The sequence below is a fragment of the Myotis yumanensis genome, unplaced genomic scaffold, assembly GCF_028538775.1.
Source record: "Myotis yumanensis isolate MYYU_CA2020_CCGP unplaced genomic scaffold, mMyoYum1.0.hap1 SCAF_3, whole genome shotgun sequence".
Classification (NCBI taxonomy): Eukaryota; Metazoa; Chordata; class Mammalia; order Chiroptera; family Vespertilionidae; genus Myotis; species Myotis yumanensis.
This window is the reverse complement of record NW_027223754.1, coordinates 7275131-7292033: the sequence shown is the minus strand read 5'-3', so window position 1 is coordinate 7292033 and position 16903 is coordinate 7275131. Positions and strand designations below refer to the sequence as shown.

At 51.0% G+C, this 16903-nt stretch overlaps 1 protein-coding gene across 2 annotated transcripts in view; it reads right to left on the bottom strand.

Annotated features, from left to right (window-relative positions):
* WWC2 (WW and C2 domain containing 2) overlaps window positions 1–16903 on the bottom strand; it is a 127541-nt gene that overhangs the window by 14553 nt on the left and 96085 nt on the right. For both annotated transcript variants that reach the window (XM_070408143.1, XM_070408144.1), the window contains 8 exons: window positions 13943–14032; window positions 12575–13188; window positions 9848–9977; window positions 8810–8893; window positions 8629–8715; window positions 6861–7053; window positions 4667–4831; window positions 466–587 (listed from right to left, as the gene is read on the bottom strand). In XM_070408143.1, the coding sequence (XP_070264244.1) occupies window positions 466–587; window positions 4667–4831; window positions 6861–7053; window positions 8629–8715; window positions 8810–8893; window positions 9848–9977; window positions 12575–13188; window positions 13943–14032 (1485 nt within the window). The remainder of the gene's footprint in view (window positions 1–465; window positions 588–4666; window positions 4832–6860; window positions 7054–8628; window positions 8716–8809; window positions 8894–9847; window positions 9978–12574; window positions 13189–13942; window positions 14033–16903) is intronic.

The window sequence follows — 16903 nt, the reverse complement described above, 5'->3', positions numbered from 1 at the left end:
GTTTTACTACTGAAATAACAGAAGACCCTTCAAGCCGTGTGACCTTGTCGTCAACAAAAGCCATGGCATGGGTCTGGGTGCTGTGATGAGTGGGGGCTTCACAACATATGTGTTCTGTACAAACTCTACTGACATCCCTGAGGGCTCCCGGATTGGACAGGGTGCAGGCTGGGCTGAGGGACACCCCCTCCCCCCCCAGTGCAGGAATTTCATGTACCGGCCTTCTAGTTATATATAAAAATTAAAAATGTTTATATATAATTCATTGGCTGCCTCCTCCTGCACGCCCCCTCCTGGGGATCGAGCCTGCAACCCGGCCATGTGCCCTGATCAGTAGAACCATGACCTCCTGGTTCCTAGGTCGACGCTCAACCACTGAGCCATAGGCCGGGCTGAAAGTTTCTTAAGAGAAACGGAGCGTATCCTCCTTGAGCTCCCAACAGCAAAAGGAGGGGAAGGCCTTACCAGTCTCCATCTGGGCCCCTCTGCTCCTCTCCTGGCCCCGGTTCTTCTTCTTCTTGTGCTAATTCTTGTTCCACGGCCAGCAGCTCCGCTGATGTTCTTGCGAGTAAGGCTGACACTGCATCCTGGGGAGAGTGGAACAGATGGCATGAACAGATGCCCTTCCAGAAATAAGTTGAGCTACTCATCAGGTGGGACTTCCAGTTGTGAAAAGGAAGCCGGACTAGACCCAGTTCTCCTGCTGAGACTATGAAAGATGAACAGAATAAAACCAACAGAAACTCCAGGTGTTTCTACGCGATGAAGAGCCACAAAGGCTCTGGGGACCAGAGGGCCAAGCCCTGGCCGAGGGAACTGCAGGCAGGTGGACCGACCACCACTGCACTCTTCTCCTGGCGGGGGGAGGGGGGGGGAACATGCCAGTTCTGGTGGGAGGCCCTCAGACCAACAGACCAACAGACGGTGCTGCCAGCAAGCAAGGGATTGGCGAAAGTGACTCCCCACAGAGGCACCTGCCATTCCTAAGCTGCCATCGTGCAAGCAAGGAGCTGAGAAACAAAGCAACGTGCAGCCCGCTGGAGGCATTCCAGTCGTCTCCTTCCTAGGGGAGAAAAGCTGGAATTCAGGGCCCCCAGTTGTGAGCTGCCTTCCAGGAGAGGAGCACACCTCTCCAGAGGAGGCCTGCAGCCAGAGCCTCTGCACTTTCAGACGTAACTCCCAGCATTCCACTGACAACAGACCCAGTGACCGAGGCTGAGATAAACAACAGACAAAAGAGGCAGACTCGCCCTAACCGGTTTGGCTCAGTGGATAGAGCATCAGCCTGCGGACTCAAGGGTCCCAGGTTCGATTCTAGTCAGGGGCATGTACCTTGTTGCAGGCACATACCCAGTAGGAAGTGTGCAGGAGGCAGCTGATGGATGTTTCTCTCTCATCGATGTTTTTAACTCTCTATCCCTCTCCCTCCCTCTCTGTAAAAAATCAATAAAATATATTTTAAAGAGGCAGACTCACCAGTGACCTATGCACTGCAGTTACTTAGAGAAGGAATTTATAATTTTACAGTTAATATATTTAAGAAAACGGATAAAATGATGGAGAATTTCACTAGAATAGACACACACACACATCATATTAGCACATCAGAGTAAACTGCTGGAAAAAAACAAAACACCTAAATCTAGTAACATATAAAAAGGATTATACACCATGACCAAGTGGGGATGTATCCTAGGAATGCAAGATTGGCTTAATATCTGAAAATCAATAAACCATATGAATAGAATACAGGACAGAAACCACATGTTCATCTCAATAAATGCTGAAAAGCTCCTGTCCAATCCAATAACCTATAATGATAAAGACACTCAGCAAACCAGGAGGAGGGCTTCCTCAGTGTGAGGAAGGGCGTCTACAAAAACCCACAGCAAAAGTCACACTTAGCGGCGAGAGACTGAGACTTCCCCGAAGGTCAGGCACAGGACAAGGAGGCCTGCGCTCACCACTTCTTCCCATACCGCCCTGGGAGCTCCAGCCAGGGAGAGTAGGCAAGAGTCAGAAACACAAAGTAGCTGGAAAGGAAGAAGTAAACTAACCCTGTTTTCGGAAGATATAATCTTATACATAGAAAATCCTAGGAAATCTACTAAAAAAAACTATTAGTACTAATAAATGAGTTCAGCAAGATTGCAAGATACAAGATAAACAGACAAAAATTAATTACGCAATGAATAATCTGAATATGTAATTAAGAAAACAGTTCTATTTACAAGAGCATCAAAAAGAATAACATTAACAAAAGAAGCATAAACTTGGTCTCTGACAAATACAAAACAGTGTTGAAAGAAATTAAGGAAGACATCCTGTACTCATGGACCAGGAGACTAACACCGTTAAAGCAACAATGTCCCCAACTGACCTACTGACTCAATGTAGTCTCTATCAAAACCCTATTTTTTGTGTGTGTGGAAACTGATAAACTGGTGCTAAAATTCATACGGAAATGCAAGGGAACCCGAACAGCCCAAACCATCTTGAAAAAGGAAAACAAAGTTTGATGACTCATACTTTCTGATTTGAAAATAACTATAAACTGCAGTAACCAAAGCAGTGTGGTGCTGGCCTAAGTACAGACATGTAGGTGAGGGGAACAGAATTAGAGTCCTGTAATATAAATGCTCACACTTGCGGTCAATTGATTTTGGGCAAGATAATTCAATGGGAGAAAGAGTAGTTTTTTTCAATAAATAGTGTTGGGACAACTGCATGCCCGCATACAAAAAGAATGAACTTGGACCCATTCGTTACATCACACATAAAAAAACAAATGAAGCAGAGGCCTAAAAATAAAACTGAACTTTAAAACTCTCAGAAGAAAACACAGGAGTAAATCTTTGTGATGTTAAGTTTGGCAAAGCCTTCTTAGATGTGACATCAACAACATAAGCAATGAAAGAAAAAAAATACACAATTTGATTTTTATCACAATTTAAAACTTTACTGCAAATAAAACCATCAAGAAAATGAAACGATAACCCACAGCATGAGAGAAAATATTTGCAAATCATTTACTAGATGAGAGACTTCTATCAAGAATATACGAGGAACTCCCATAACTCAATAATAAAAAGATAAATAACCCATTTAAAAAACAAACAGGGGATCTGAATAGACAGTTCTCAAAAAAAAAAATATATACTAATGACCAGTCCATGAAAATATGCCCCACATCTTAGTCATTAGGGAAATGAGAATGAACCCAGAGAAACCCCTTCCACCCCACTAGCCTGGCTGGAGTGAAAAAGACAGATTAACCCATGGGCGAGGGTGTGGGAAACGGACCTCAGATGGTCTGGCGAGAATATAAAATGGTGCAGCCACTTTGGGAAACAGTTTGGCAGCTCTTCAACATGAAACCTAGAATCATGTTCAACATTTGACCCAACCATTCCACTCCTAGGTATGTCCCCAAGATAAATGAAGACACATGTCCATATAAGCTTATACAAATGTTTATAGCAGCGTTATTATAAGAGTAAAACAATATAAACAGCCCAAATGGCCATGAGCTGATGAACAGATACATAAAAGGTGGTACATCCCTCCAGTGGAATATTACTTGGAAATAACAAGGCACTAATACATGTTACTATATGGGTGTATCTTGAAAACAGTATGCTAAGTGAAAGAAGACAGCCACAAGAGAGTAAGTATTGCATTACTCCATTTGTATGAAATGCCCACAATTAACTACTTTATAGACGGAAGGAAGATGAATGGTTGTCTTGGGTGCAGGGGTCAGAACTGGGAGTGCCTGTAAGCTAAAGGCCACGCGCTCCCTTTTGGGAGGATGCGATGTTCTAATGTTAGACGTGGTGAGGGTTGCACATGGCTGTGAATCAACTAAAAACTACTGAACTGTGTGGTCCAGATGGGGAACCGTACACTTTAAAGGGGTGGACTGTATGGCATGTGAATTACACGGCATAAAGCTTATGAAGAAGCTTGCACACGGGGACATGATGGAAGCACTCTGAACGCCTGAGTGTCGACCACGAGGCTGGTGTGTCACGTGGGCTCTCCCACACGCCGGTCTCCCTCCGCCCACCACAGTGCCCATGGGGTCAGCGCAGATGACCAGCTGAGCCCTGTTGCTTTAATCGTCTGACTCACGCTGTAAGGTCTTCCCTCACAGTCAGTCTATAAACGTGACTCAGCAGCAGCACCCACAGATGCCAGATCAGTGACGAGCGGCTTCATAGAAGGCCCCTTAGTCAATTCTGTGAAGTAGTGAATCGTGACTATTGGTTACAACACACTTTGTAATAGAAAATATTTGTGGAGCTTGGTGTTACAAACGGAAACTAAGGTTATATGTTAACCTTTGCAAAAAATGTAAGTTTCAAGTGTATAACTTGACAATGAACACCATGTGTAAAAATATAAACTTGAAGTCAAAAGGTGGTTCATGTCACCCAAAGCAACGCGCCTCCACGTCAGGCTATGTTTATGGGAGGAAGTGTGAGCAGAAACAAGCGATTCTTCATCAACTTGAAACAGTGGGAAATTATCTTTCCTTCCTCTTAGGAGGCAGGAGGAAGGAAGGAAGGATAGCGAGAGTGAATGAAGCATGCTGGCATCATGGCCTTCTATCCCATGTTAGTTTATTAAACCGCAATGACTTTCTTCTCTCGTTTTGACTCACCAGGTCTATGGGCTCCACCAATGGCTGGTTTGGTTGGAAAACTGAATCCTCGTGTTCTTCTTCATTCGTTTTAGAGGGCATTTGCTTAGAAGGAAGCAGATTATACCACAGAGTGAAAATCTCATTGGAAAACGGCAAATCGGCCAGACTGATCTGAGTTCCAGCCTGTGGGAGGCGAGAGAAAGAAAAGAGAGGAGATAGAATGTTTAAATCCACATCTGCTCCTGATATAATTAAGATTATAGGGCAAGCTTGTTTTAGGGTTAAAAAAAAAAGCAATATTCATGATATAAAGCATTACATTTTTTTAAAAACCTTTAGATGTCTTATGTTTTCAGGTGTGAATGAATAAGAAATGATCCCAATCTAAAAGCCAACTCTGGCCCAGCCAGTGTGGCTCAGTGGTTGAGCGTCAACCTATGAACCAGAAGGTCACTGGTTTGATTCTCTGTTAGGGCATACACCTGGGTTGTGGACTTGATCCCCAGTGTGGGGTGTGCACGAGGCAGCCGATTAATGATTCTCCCTCATCACTGATGTTTCTATCTCTCTCTCCCTCTCCCTTCCTCTCTGATATCAATTAAAAAATATTAAAAAAACAAAAGCCAATTATGGGATTGTTTTGTGAGATACTGTTTTGCCACAACCTAATGACTAAGCATGCAACATTTTGTAAGTGTGAAATTTTTTTTTAAAGTTTAAAAATACAAATACAAATGACTACGTATAAACCATAATACATCGTATGTTATGAGTGATCTGATTATTATTTACAGAAGTCCATTATCTACTGAAAAAGGTAAAAACAAACAAAAAAACTCCATGGTGATTCTTGAGTCTGGCGCCTTAGACAACTCAGCCATCCTCACACATGGGTCCCATGGTGATTCTTAAATGAGAAATTAGAAAAATTTTTCTTTAAGCTAGACTATAAAAAAAAATAGGTTAAAAGTTTTAATATTTCACCAAATCACACTTTCAGCCAGGATCTAAATTAAACTGTATCATTTTATAAGAAGATCACTTAACACATTTATTAACTTTATGGAGCTCCTAACACATATATTTATACTAAGCCTTTCTGACAGCCTGCTTAGTCTATCTTTGCTTCTTGCTTTTTAAAATTTTTTTGTTAATCCTCGCCCGAGGATATTTTTTCATTGATATTTTAGAGAGAGTGGGAGGGAGGGGAAGAGACAGAGAGAGAGAAACATGGATGTGAGAGAGGCACATGGATTGGTTGCCTCCTGAACACGCCCCAACCAGGGCAGGGATGGAGCTTGCAACTGAGGTATGTGCCCTGGACCAGAATTGAACCCTGGATCCTTCGGTCTGTGGGCCAACGCTCTCTCCACTGAGCAAACCAGCCAGGGCATCTTTGCTTCTTTCTAACTGTCTCCATTGTCAGACAGGACCAGGCATTTTATATACAGACAAAATATGAGTAAGAGATCTTTCACTCTTTTCAGCTTTGTGCGTGGGGACAGGTGTTTGTGTCTCCCCTGCACCGCGGGAAAGGCTCGGCGAGAGACCCACGGTTCACTAGCGCATTGGAGCACCGTATTTTACTCGTGTGGAATGGTTTTCTGGTGTGATGCACAACAGTGTGTTAAAGTCACTGTCAGCTGTACGAAGTCTTCTGCTTTAGCATTTAAATATCATATTGCCCTAACATCGCACATGTCTTCCTGATGCTCGCTCCGCTACCAAGGCTGGGAGAGTGAGCTGACACAGGGACTCTATACTCAGTGTCTTGCTCAATTTACGTTTGTGACAGTGAATTGTGTGCGGGGTTATTTGGTGGCTGTACATTAGCTCTCTCTGTGGTTCTTTATTGAAAACAGAGGCGACCATACCTTTTTTATACAAGTGATGAGGATTTCCTGAGATATTATGTACAGGGCACCCAGCACAGACTCGTACTGAGTAATAAGCTCCCAGGTGACAGACAGACAGAGGTCAGAGGGTAGGAAGGGAAAGCAGCCTTTACAGAGTCACCACGCAGAAGCAGAGGTCAAAGGTCTGGAATAAGAACGAAAACCTGAGATCACTCCTTCACATGGAAGCTGAGACAGCCACTGGGTGTGTCGGAGGCCCTGGATGGGTGTGTGGTGACGTCGGGGCAGCACACAGCAACTAGAAACCCTGGGGGTGTCTGGGCGAGGGTCCCAGGGGCGGGACCGGGGCCACCCACCAGGCACTCCTCCGCGCGGTGTGCGCGGGCGCAGCACAGGTCCACGCGCAGCGTCTTCTGCTGCAAGGCCGCCTGCGAGATGGCCACTCGGAACATGTCACTGAATAGAAGGGGTTCCGTGGCTGGGTGCACCTTTGTTCGAAACAGACAGCTGACGTCCGTGGACGAGGGGAGCAGAGCAACCCTGAAATACCTGCAGAGACGAGAGAGCAGACGACTTCAGGGCCCTGCAGTCTGCCCATCCATTCACCCGTGCCACCAGTGCCCAGCATGGGGCCCTAGCCTGCCACGCCCCCGGGGCCCAGCCCGCCACACCCCACAGGCCACAGCCTGACACGCCCACGGGCCATAGCCCGCCACGCCCCAGGCCACAGCCTGACACGCCCCATAGGGCACAGCCTGACACGCCCCACAGGCCCCAGCCAGCCACACCCCCAGGCCACAGCCAGGGCACGTGGCAGGAAGGCGAAGGCAGACAACACCATGGGACAGATGTGCTGAACGCCCCACCCGCCCATGTACAGCCAGCTCCACTGTAAGTGATTTCTGAGCCTGGGGAGGGAGGGACCCACTAGGTGACATGGTCCCAAGAGCCTCACCCTGAGTCCTTAATGAGAGACGGCGGTGAGCACGTCCCCGGAATGCAACACATTGTCCTGCCAGAGGAGCATTCTGGGACAAAACTTAAAACAGATGGACTTCCACAGCCCAGTCTAGCATCTCAGAAGCATCAGACATGACAACCTGTGTTAGACTCCATGCTTTGCAAAATTCAGAAGTTAGAAACAACTTGTAATACTACCTTAAAGTAAAGTTCCTGAGCGCACCTTCTATGAGGACTCACGACTCTTGGAAACTGCACGAGATGCTTCCTTTTAAATCCCAGGAAGAGAACACCCACTGAGCCCCTCCCCGCCCACGGCCAGGCCTGTGGGAGGTGTGTTCTAGGAGATGCCTCTCCATGACACACTCTGCAAACGCACACGCGGACTGAGGAAGGCACAGCGGCTGTGTGTTATATCCACACTGACCGTGGAGCTTCAGCGCTAGAACCTGCTGGGCCCAGGGCTGCGACTGAGGCTGGGGGTCAGCAGCATCTTCCCCTGCCTCCGGGGACCAGCACGAAGAGAGCTGGGGGGAGGGGAGGGCTGCTCCCTCTCCAGGCCTCAGTGCTATGCACCAGCAGCCTCAGAACCACTACGCGACCCTAAAACGTTCCCGTGGCAACAGGTTCTTCGTGGTTTAGAGCGAATGGCACTAAACGGGGGGGGGGGGGGGGGGGAAGGACGGGGTGCTTTCCTCTCGCCTGCAGGGCTCCCCTCCAGCCTGTGGCCAGGAGCCCCCACAAGCACACTCCGCAGGCGGTAACTCGCAATCAACAGTGAGTTCTGAGTTGGAGGAAAAGCAGCTGTTTTGAGGCCATGTCAATCTGGTCCCTGTCTTTGCAGGCCATGTTCTGGGGCTCGAGGTCAAGGCTGAGCTTCGCAGTCCCTGCCACACGCAGCCCAGCGTTTTACAGAGTTTTCTGCTTGGAAAGTGAGATAAAAAGTCCTGGTTCCTGTTCTTAATAATGAACCGGCTGAACAACAATCAAAACCCCAAATGCTTCTTCACATTCTCCCTTCCTCTGGTCTACCTGCTGCTGGAAGGTCCGGCGCCCGGCTCCGTGCCTGCCACGCCTCCGCCGGAGGGACCGCTTGGTGACAGTGCAAATGTCCCCTGTGGACGGTTTCGATGGCCGCCATTTGCTCCTCACTGGTTTACTTACACTTTTGAAGTATGAGGTATCAGGAAGGCATGGAGATTCCGGAGTTGTGCTATAATCACCATGAAACTGGCCCTTTTTGCATCGTATCTGTGGAAAGAGAAGCTGATGAAGCGAGGAGAGCACCCAGGCCGGTGGTCCCCGCACTGAATTCTAGGCCCGCCCCTGCCCCTGCACAGCTTACCTGAGCCCGATCTGCACCTGCGCCGTCTCCATGACGACGCCAGCATCCTCTTCACCGTAGGCAACGTCTCCCACTTCACTGGGTCTGGGAACCGGAGACAGGGGCGCAGGAGAGCGGCTCATTAATGGGGAGCTTGATGGTATGGTTACCATCTGCCACTGGACCAACTTGAGTGAAAACCTGAATTCCCAGCACCCGGGGGGCGCTCACGCAGCTCTCCCTCATCTTGTCAGGAGGGTCTGTCTCCGACCCTTTAGGGCAGCGGTTCTCAACCTGTGGGTCACGACCCCTTTGGGGGTCGAACGACCCTTTCACAGGGGTTGCCTAAGACCATTGGAAAACACATATATAATTACATATTGTTTTTTTTGATTGATCACTATGCTTTAATTATGTTCAATTTTTAACAATGAAATTGGGGGTCACCACAACATGAGGAACTGTATTTAAGGGTCGTGTCATTAGGAAGGTTGAGAACCACTGCTTTAGAGGAACGACTTTCTGGTGCTTCCGTGGGGTACACTGCACCCCTGCACACATTCCCAGCTCCCAAAACCTACTCGGGAGCTGATGGCCAGGCAGGTGGCCAGCCCCTCCAGCATTCTCATCCAAGTCAGGGTAAGTCTCAAGGAGATGTGTCTGAGGAAGGACAGCCCCTGCTTGTCCCTCCCTGGCTGACATGCTGTCCCTCCCTGTGACATACATGTCTGCCCCTGTGAGATGCTTGTCCCTCCCTGTGAGATGCTTGTCCCTCCCTGTGAGATGCTTGTCCCTCCCTGGCTGACATGCTGTCCCTTCCTGACTGATATGCATGTCTGCCCCTGTGAGATGCTGTCCCTTCCTGGCTGACATGCGTGTCTGTCCCTGGCTGCGGACCATCTTTGACACAGACTGACATGTGCAGGCACACGTTTCCTCAGTGCTGCCCCCGAGGCTGAGGGAGCGACTGACAGTGGTAGGACACCCTGGCCCGTGACCCGCATGTGCACTGGGGGGTGGGGGGTGACGGGAGAGCCCCCCGATGCACAGGAGCCTTACTGTTTCACGAAGCCTTCGTAGACGCCGCTGTCTCCCGCCACCGACTCGTCCGACACGGCCGCTGACACGCACGCCGTCCTCTCCCCAAGCAAGTGCGCGCCTCTCCTTTTGGGAGCCGCCTTTTCCACGTCTGAGGGGAGAGGGCACTCATGAGGTTTCTGATCAGGACACGCTAAGGATAAAATACGCACACGGTGTGGTTCTGAGATCCAAACTGAAACGCCCCCAGAAGCAAGGAGGTGACTATTCACACCAGCGGGCGTGGTGGCCCGAGGCTCCGTGACTTACACGGTCCCGGTCCCAGGACAGTCCCTGGCCTGTGTCTGATGAAGAAGTGGCTTTCCTTTGTCCAGAACCAGTCTGAGGTGTGAACTGCACACTGCGCACTGCCCTCACGTCTGGTGTAGGTGTTCACCGCGGGAACCACGCGCGTGGGGGTGGGGGGATCCGCCCGCCCCCCAGCATCAGAGACCGAGCGCCCAGCGCCCGGCAGGAAAGGACCCCTGGCTCCCCCTGTCCACACGCATGGCCTAATCTCCCCTGGCTCCCCCTGTCCACACGCATGGCCTAATCTCCCACGGCTCCCCCTGTCCACACGCATGGCCTACATCTCCCCTGGCTCCCCCTGTCCACACGCATGGCCTAATCTCCCACGGCTCCCCCTGTCCACACGCATGGCCTAATCTCCCACGGCTCCCCCTGTCCACACGCATGGCCTACATCTCCGCAGAGGTCAGAGAGGGAAAGTCCTCCACATAGAGAATTGCTCATCAGCTAATGTCAATTTTTTTTTAAAATAAAATCTTTGTGCTCCTGAGTCTTTGGCACCAACGACCACTTGCCGTTGCTCTCTACCTCCTGGCCCTGGTGTGCTCTCGCTTCTGCGTCCTGACTGTACATCTCAGGAAGAGGTTGGGGGTTACAGCTTCAGGTGGCGCGCTGATGGCTGGCGGTGGGACTGCTTCCCCCTGGAGGACAGAGTGCCTTCTCTCCGCCCTCCCCCACGGAGGGGTGAGGGTGACACACGACTTATTGATCAGTCCCAGGAGCAACCGGGCGGCCTGAGACCGACTCTGACAATGAGAGAGGCTGACCATGAAGGACGGGGACTTATTCCAGCTCCGTGTCTGTCACCAGCTGGGACTGCTGGGAGCAGAGTGAGTATAAAAGGAACCCAGCTGCACCCGCAGGGGACTCCAGGGCACGGAGGGGGCAGACACCGTCCCTGGCTGAGCCGCCCGCCCCACACAAAGGTCAGACACGTCCAAGAAGTGGAAGGCCCTTCGTCCACGCACAGAAGAGCGGCACAAAGCACCTGCTTCTCCCTCTCCTCTCGTGATGCCAGAGGTTTGTGGTAGGACCAGGGCTGGCAGAGGACGACCCCTCTTGCCACATGTCATCATAATTCCCATAAACCAGTGCGGGTACAGCCCGCCCGCTGGATGCCTCATGGACACGCATCCTCCTCCAGCCCCTCAGCAGTAGAGACGCACCTTCCCCCTTTCCCAGGAGGAACAACCCCTGGGGAGACGGGTGCCATGCTGGCCAGGACACGCCAGCCAGCGGGGCAGCCACCATGCAAGCAGGCGAGGCTGGCTCCAGGGGGAGCCCCTGGCACCCCGGGCTTTGCTCTTTGGAGCCACTGTGGGAGCCCCACTCCTGCGCTATTTCCTCGTGGCTGATTATTTCAGAAAAGTGTGACTTGGGCTCTGGCACTGGCCAGGCAGCAGCACATGAGCCACACAGATTCTCCTGTGCCCACCTCTGCCCCGCCCCAGGCCCCGGGCGGGCGGGGTCTCCGTCTTCAGGGATGGAAACCACGCAAACAAGATGGATTCTTCTATCTCCTTAAACATCTGAACTGGCCAATCAAGTAACACTTAGACTCCTAGCTAGGACCATGAAGACCAATTAAACAGGCTCCTTGAAACAGCAAGAAAATGCCCGCGAGGAGGCCGTGCTCTGGCGTGTCACGGGCAGTCACGCGTGCAGTGTGGACAGGGCTCCGGGGCCACTCGGGGGCTACTTCCGTTTCGTTTCAGGCCAGCCCCATGGCAGACCGCCCTCCTCGACCACAGCTGTGCTCGTGTGCCAACGGCACCGCTGTCCTCTCTGCAGCCACATCGGCTCCGGAGAGGGAAGCTCTCCCGGAAAAGAGAAGTCTCCGTCCCTGTCTGAGCAGAACGCGAGGAAGAGCTGCTGCCTCCCGCCCGGCTGCAAGGAGCACGGAGGCCAGCAGGTGGCAGCGCGGCACCGTCCCTGGGCCACCCTACACCAGGCAGAGGGAGCGTGTCTGCGAGCGTCTGGCGGGAAACCGTGTTTGTACAGAACCCCCGGGGCAGCCTGAACACCGAGCCAGCACCGACGAGCAGGATGCTAACGGCTTTGGTTCTCGTCTGGTTCAGGCCAGCTCTGCACAGAAAGCCCTCCTCTCGGCCTTGTCCTTCCAGAACCGGAAGCTGCCCGAAGTGTCGCGTGTCCACAGAGCACGTCCCGGTCACTGCCACACGCAGAGCAGAAACCAGTGACTCAATCATCACCCAGGGAAGGCGATTCCTATTTGATAAAGGAAAGTGTCTAGGGATATCACCTAAACACTCCTGAGACGAAGCAAATTAAAAAAGAGCAGGGGGACTAGCACCATTGGTTTAAGCGGAAAAAGTCACCCTCCCATCATTCCCCTTAAGACGGCCCAGCGGGGACCAGGCCAGCGACGCCCACAGGTACCTGCGGCGCCTTCGTAGAACGGCTCCCTGGCGCCTTCGCGCAGGTCTTTGTCCTCTAACAGGGCCTGGGACGCGCCTCCCGCGTCAGCGTCCAGCAGGATCTGACTGTCGCCGAGGCCCATGTCTGCGAAGTGGCTGCTCACGTCGCAGTCGTCGAAGTCGGCGGTGAACCGGTGGAGAGGGACGTCGTGGGAAGACATGGGGAAGGTGCCTTCCAGCACCAGGGGGGAGCCGGGAGGGGACAGGGAGGACAGGGAGGACCTCGAGGACAGGGACGTCACAGACTTGGGGGCCTCGGTCGGTGGGGGCGCAGGGCCCGTGGCGGTCGCCCCGCAGGGACCGCTCTGGCCGGGCTGGCTGGGGGACTTGACCACTTCGTTCTCATGGATGGTGGTGATGGGCCCGGAAGGGACGTAACCGCCCTTTTCTTGCAGGAGGAAGTCCAGTTTATACTGATAGTCCGAGTCGAGCTGGTCGCCCGGGCTGGTGTAGTAGAGCTCGCTGGAGCTGAGGGAGTTGAGCGAGCCCCTGCTGGAGGTGTTCAGGGACCCCCGGCTGGAGGCCAGGGAGCCCAGGCTGCTCCCAGACGACATGGACAGGGTGCTGGCGGAGAGGCTACGAGAGGAGAAGTGCGATGGTCAAAACTGAACTCATCAGGAAGCCCCGGCCCAGCCCCGCTGGCTCTTCAGACCCCGTGAGGCCAGAACATCCCGTGATGGGCTTCTTCATGAACACTGCAACCTGGCTCTCTGCTACTCTTTCAGCAGTAACCCTACTCTTATTCAAAACCACCCCTCTCTCGCAAAAGACACAAACACAGGGGAATCAAATCCCTATCGGCAAATCTACCCGCACAGGGATCCAGAAGCAAGGATGTCATTTAAAATACAGACGGGTAAACAGTACCAAGTGCTAGCGTAGCGCAGTCACTTTGCTGAACAAATGACACTTTCTGAGAGAGATGAGGCGCGGTGAGGAAGCAGAGCTTACAGAGTTGGGCTCCCCCACCTCCCCTTGTGTGTGTTTAAATAGTGACGATGTTCTCGGACGTAGCTGCCGCCCCCCTTTCAAAAGAAGGGCTGACGTGGACAAGATATGTCATTTCCCTAAGTGTGTACTGAAGCTAAAAAAACCTGCTTCCCGCTAGATATTTCAAATGTGTTTCAAATGCCACCTGGAGGTTCATGAAAGAAAAATCTATGCAACCTTAAGTTTGGTCATTCAAGTTTGAATTGTACTAGTATAACTTACGTTCCTTTCTTTTAAACAGTTGAACATAAGGAGAAAAGCAATCAAAGGAGAACGAAAACATTCCTGAATGCAGTCAGGAAAAGACGTCCCCTCGAGAACCGAGAACCAAGAGACTTGCCTTTTCAGCTCTGAGTGCAGATAAGTAGTTAATTTGGTCGTTTCTTCGAGCTTCTGGAGCAGCTCCTTCCTTCGCTCTTCCAGTTTCAATCTAGAAAAAAACCACAGAAATGAATTTATATTTTCAAATGACGATGATGAAACACGGAGACTGAAGGGAAAGGTTATCATCATACAAACATTGAGCGCCATGAAGGGGGGCGCGCCTGTGAACTTGATGGCGAGGGAGCAGCCCCAGCAGGAAGCGAAGTGGGCAGAAGCGCCTCATTAGCATAACTGAGGATGCTGTGAATTTGGTTTTCTACGATTTTCTTCAACGGGCGAAAAACCTCATGCTCTCGAATTACAGACAGAGAGTGAGAAGGAACACAAGGCACTAACCGAGGTCACAGACTCCCACAGGCCCGTGCTGGGCTCCCAGTCCTAGAACAATGTAACAGCAATGACGAGACTCATAAGAGGTCACCGAGGTACTGAATAGGTAGAGACTGTGCCAAAGGAATGTTTACTGATAGAAATTCCAATCCTAATTCGATGGGAACCTTAGTGACTAAGAAACCAATTAGTCCAAATGTCTGTGCGAGAGACACAGCTATGACTTCCCTCCGTCCGCCGGACAGCCATCGCCGCACCAGATCATCACGGAGCTCCGTGCACGTGGCTTCACTGCACTGGAGTCGGGGGCTTGTGAAAATCAGATGTTCCGGAACTGTGTACGCGAAGAAGCCATTTGAAAACACACTCAGCTCCCAGGTTAGGCAGCTAGGAGCCTGCACGAGGGCCGCTGCGTCATCTCAGGGCCCTCAGATGTCATGGAAACGAGCCATTCAGGGGGTGCAGGGGACGCGGAACACCACGGTGTCCAGGCTGGTGCTGTGCTGGCTGTGTGTCCTCAGGAGAGCCACTCGTCCAGGCCTCAGCCTACTCATCTGTGCAATGGGGAGCACAGTGCCCCTGAGCCTGCCTGTGAGGCTGTGGAGGCAACCAAGTGGGGAGAGTGTGTGTGGGGTGCACTCAGACCAGCCCGCTCAGAGCCTCACGCCCTGCAAGGTGGCGATATAAACATTAACTCCTCTCCTGGGAAGAAAAAGAAAATCTCCCTAATTTCCAGCTCCTTTGAAACGTTATGTATGTTTTAGGCAGTAAGAAAACATGCCCATATTTTATTTATAGGTATTTTTCCTTTGATGTGTCACCAACACAATTTCATTATATGTTAAAATAAAAAAAGTAATTCTTGTCATTTTGTTTAGGACTTCAAAGGGTGGTAAATTCTTAATTCACAGCTTTCAAAGGTGGATTTTGAAAAGGAGTACAGGCCGTACTTTTTAAATCTCTTAAACATAAATCAGAACTCAACAAGGAAAAACATTAATACAAAACAGATGAAAGGAAGGAAGGTCTGGAGAAAGCCCCCGTCTCCTCAGAGCCGAGTCTTCTGAGCAGCAGAAGCCTTTCTAATTACGGATAAATCTAAATAGTGCACAAGCGAATGCAGGCTCTTTCTGGGGTGTTAAGGAGGCAACAGCATGACGTTAGTGTGTTTCACGCTAAGATGTAAAATCCGTCTGGCTGTGTGGCTCAATGGTTGAGCATTGACCAACGAACCAGGAGGTCACGGTTCGATTCCTGGTCAGGGCACATGCCGGGTTGCGGGCTCCATCCCCAGGGGAAGGAGAGGGACCGGTGAGGCGTTGCGGTCCTTTAAGACAGAACAGGGACGGCATCTGCAAGGGCTTCCCCTTGGCACACCCTCTCCTGTTCCCTAAGGTGTGAGGTGGCAAGACCAGGGCGGGTCCCCACTCCCTGCTACCGGCCCCTCCTGATTCGGACCACCCAGAACTTTCCAGGTCGGCACATTTTCAGGTCACCTGCTGAAACAGTAAGTCCCTTTTCATTAAAAAATAAAGGACACTCATACCCCACCTGCTCACTTTAAAATTCTTCTCAGGATCAGTGACAAAAATATTAGTCATGTGCCACTGGTGCGCATACGTCCTGAGAGATGGACTGTCGTTCACTGCTGTGCAAACACTGCCACGCACAGGTATACAAGCCCGGGTGCGAGCCCGCCCCACACCGAGGCCACACGCCTGCACAGCAGGCTACTGCACAAAAGCACAAGCGCAAATCCAGCACAAGAGACAACGCAAACACGAGATGCAAGAGGCTACGGTGACGTAACACGGCACACCGGTTGTTGTTTCTAAGTGCTCTTTTTTGACGTGCTCTAAAAAATGTTGGTTTTTAACAGCAAGCTTTTAAAAAGTACTCTCTCTAGAGTACACTCAAATGTAACCATAAAACAGTTTACTATGGGGGTCTATGCAGCTAGGAGCCTGCATGAGGGCCGTCTGCGTCTTCTAAGGGTCCTTAGACGTCATGGAAACGAACCATTCAGAGCGGTGCACGAGCTGCAGCAGGGGACCCGGAACACGGGCTCTGGGCTTGGGTGTGCTGTGCTGGCTGTGCATCCTTAGGACAGCCACTCAGGCCAGGCCTCAGCCTTCTCATCTGTGAAATGGGGAGCACAGTCCTACTGAGCCTGCCAGCAACTTTTTAAAAGTGCTCTTTCTAGAGTACATTCAGATATAATGATACAAACGTATAGTGTGGTAAGTACACACAGCAGTCAACAGTCATTTATCGTCATCACCAGCTACTCTGTACTGTATGTAACTGTGTGTGCTCTGCGTCCACATGACTGGCAGCGCAGTGGGTCTGGTTACACCCGTGTCACCACAAACACGTGAGTACCGTGCTGTACCACAACCCTACGATGGCTATGGCGCCGCCAGGTGTAGGAATTTCTCAGCTCCATTATAACTTTGAGACCGCCGTTGTATATGTGGTCCAGCATTGAGTAAAATGTCCTCATGTGGTGCGTGACTATATGAAGAAATAATTAACACATCTGGGCAAGATACGAGATAAAGCCTCCAAGATTTGTGAGAAAGTAGAG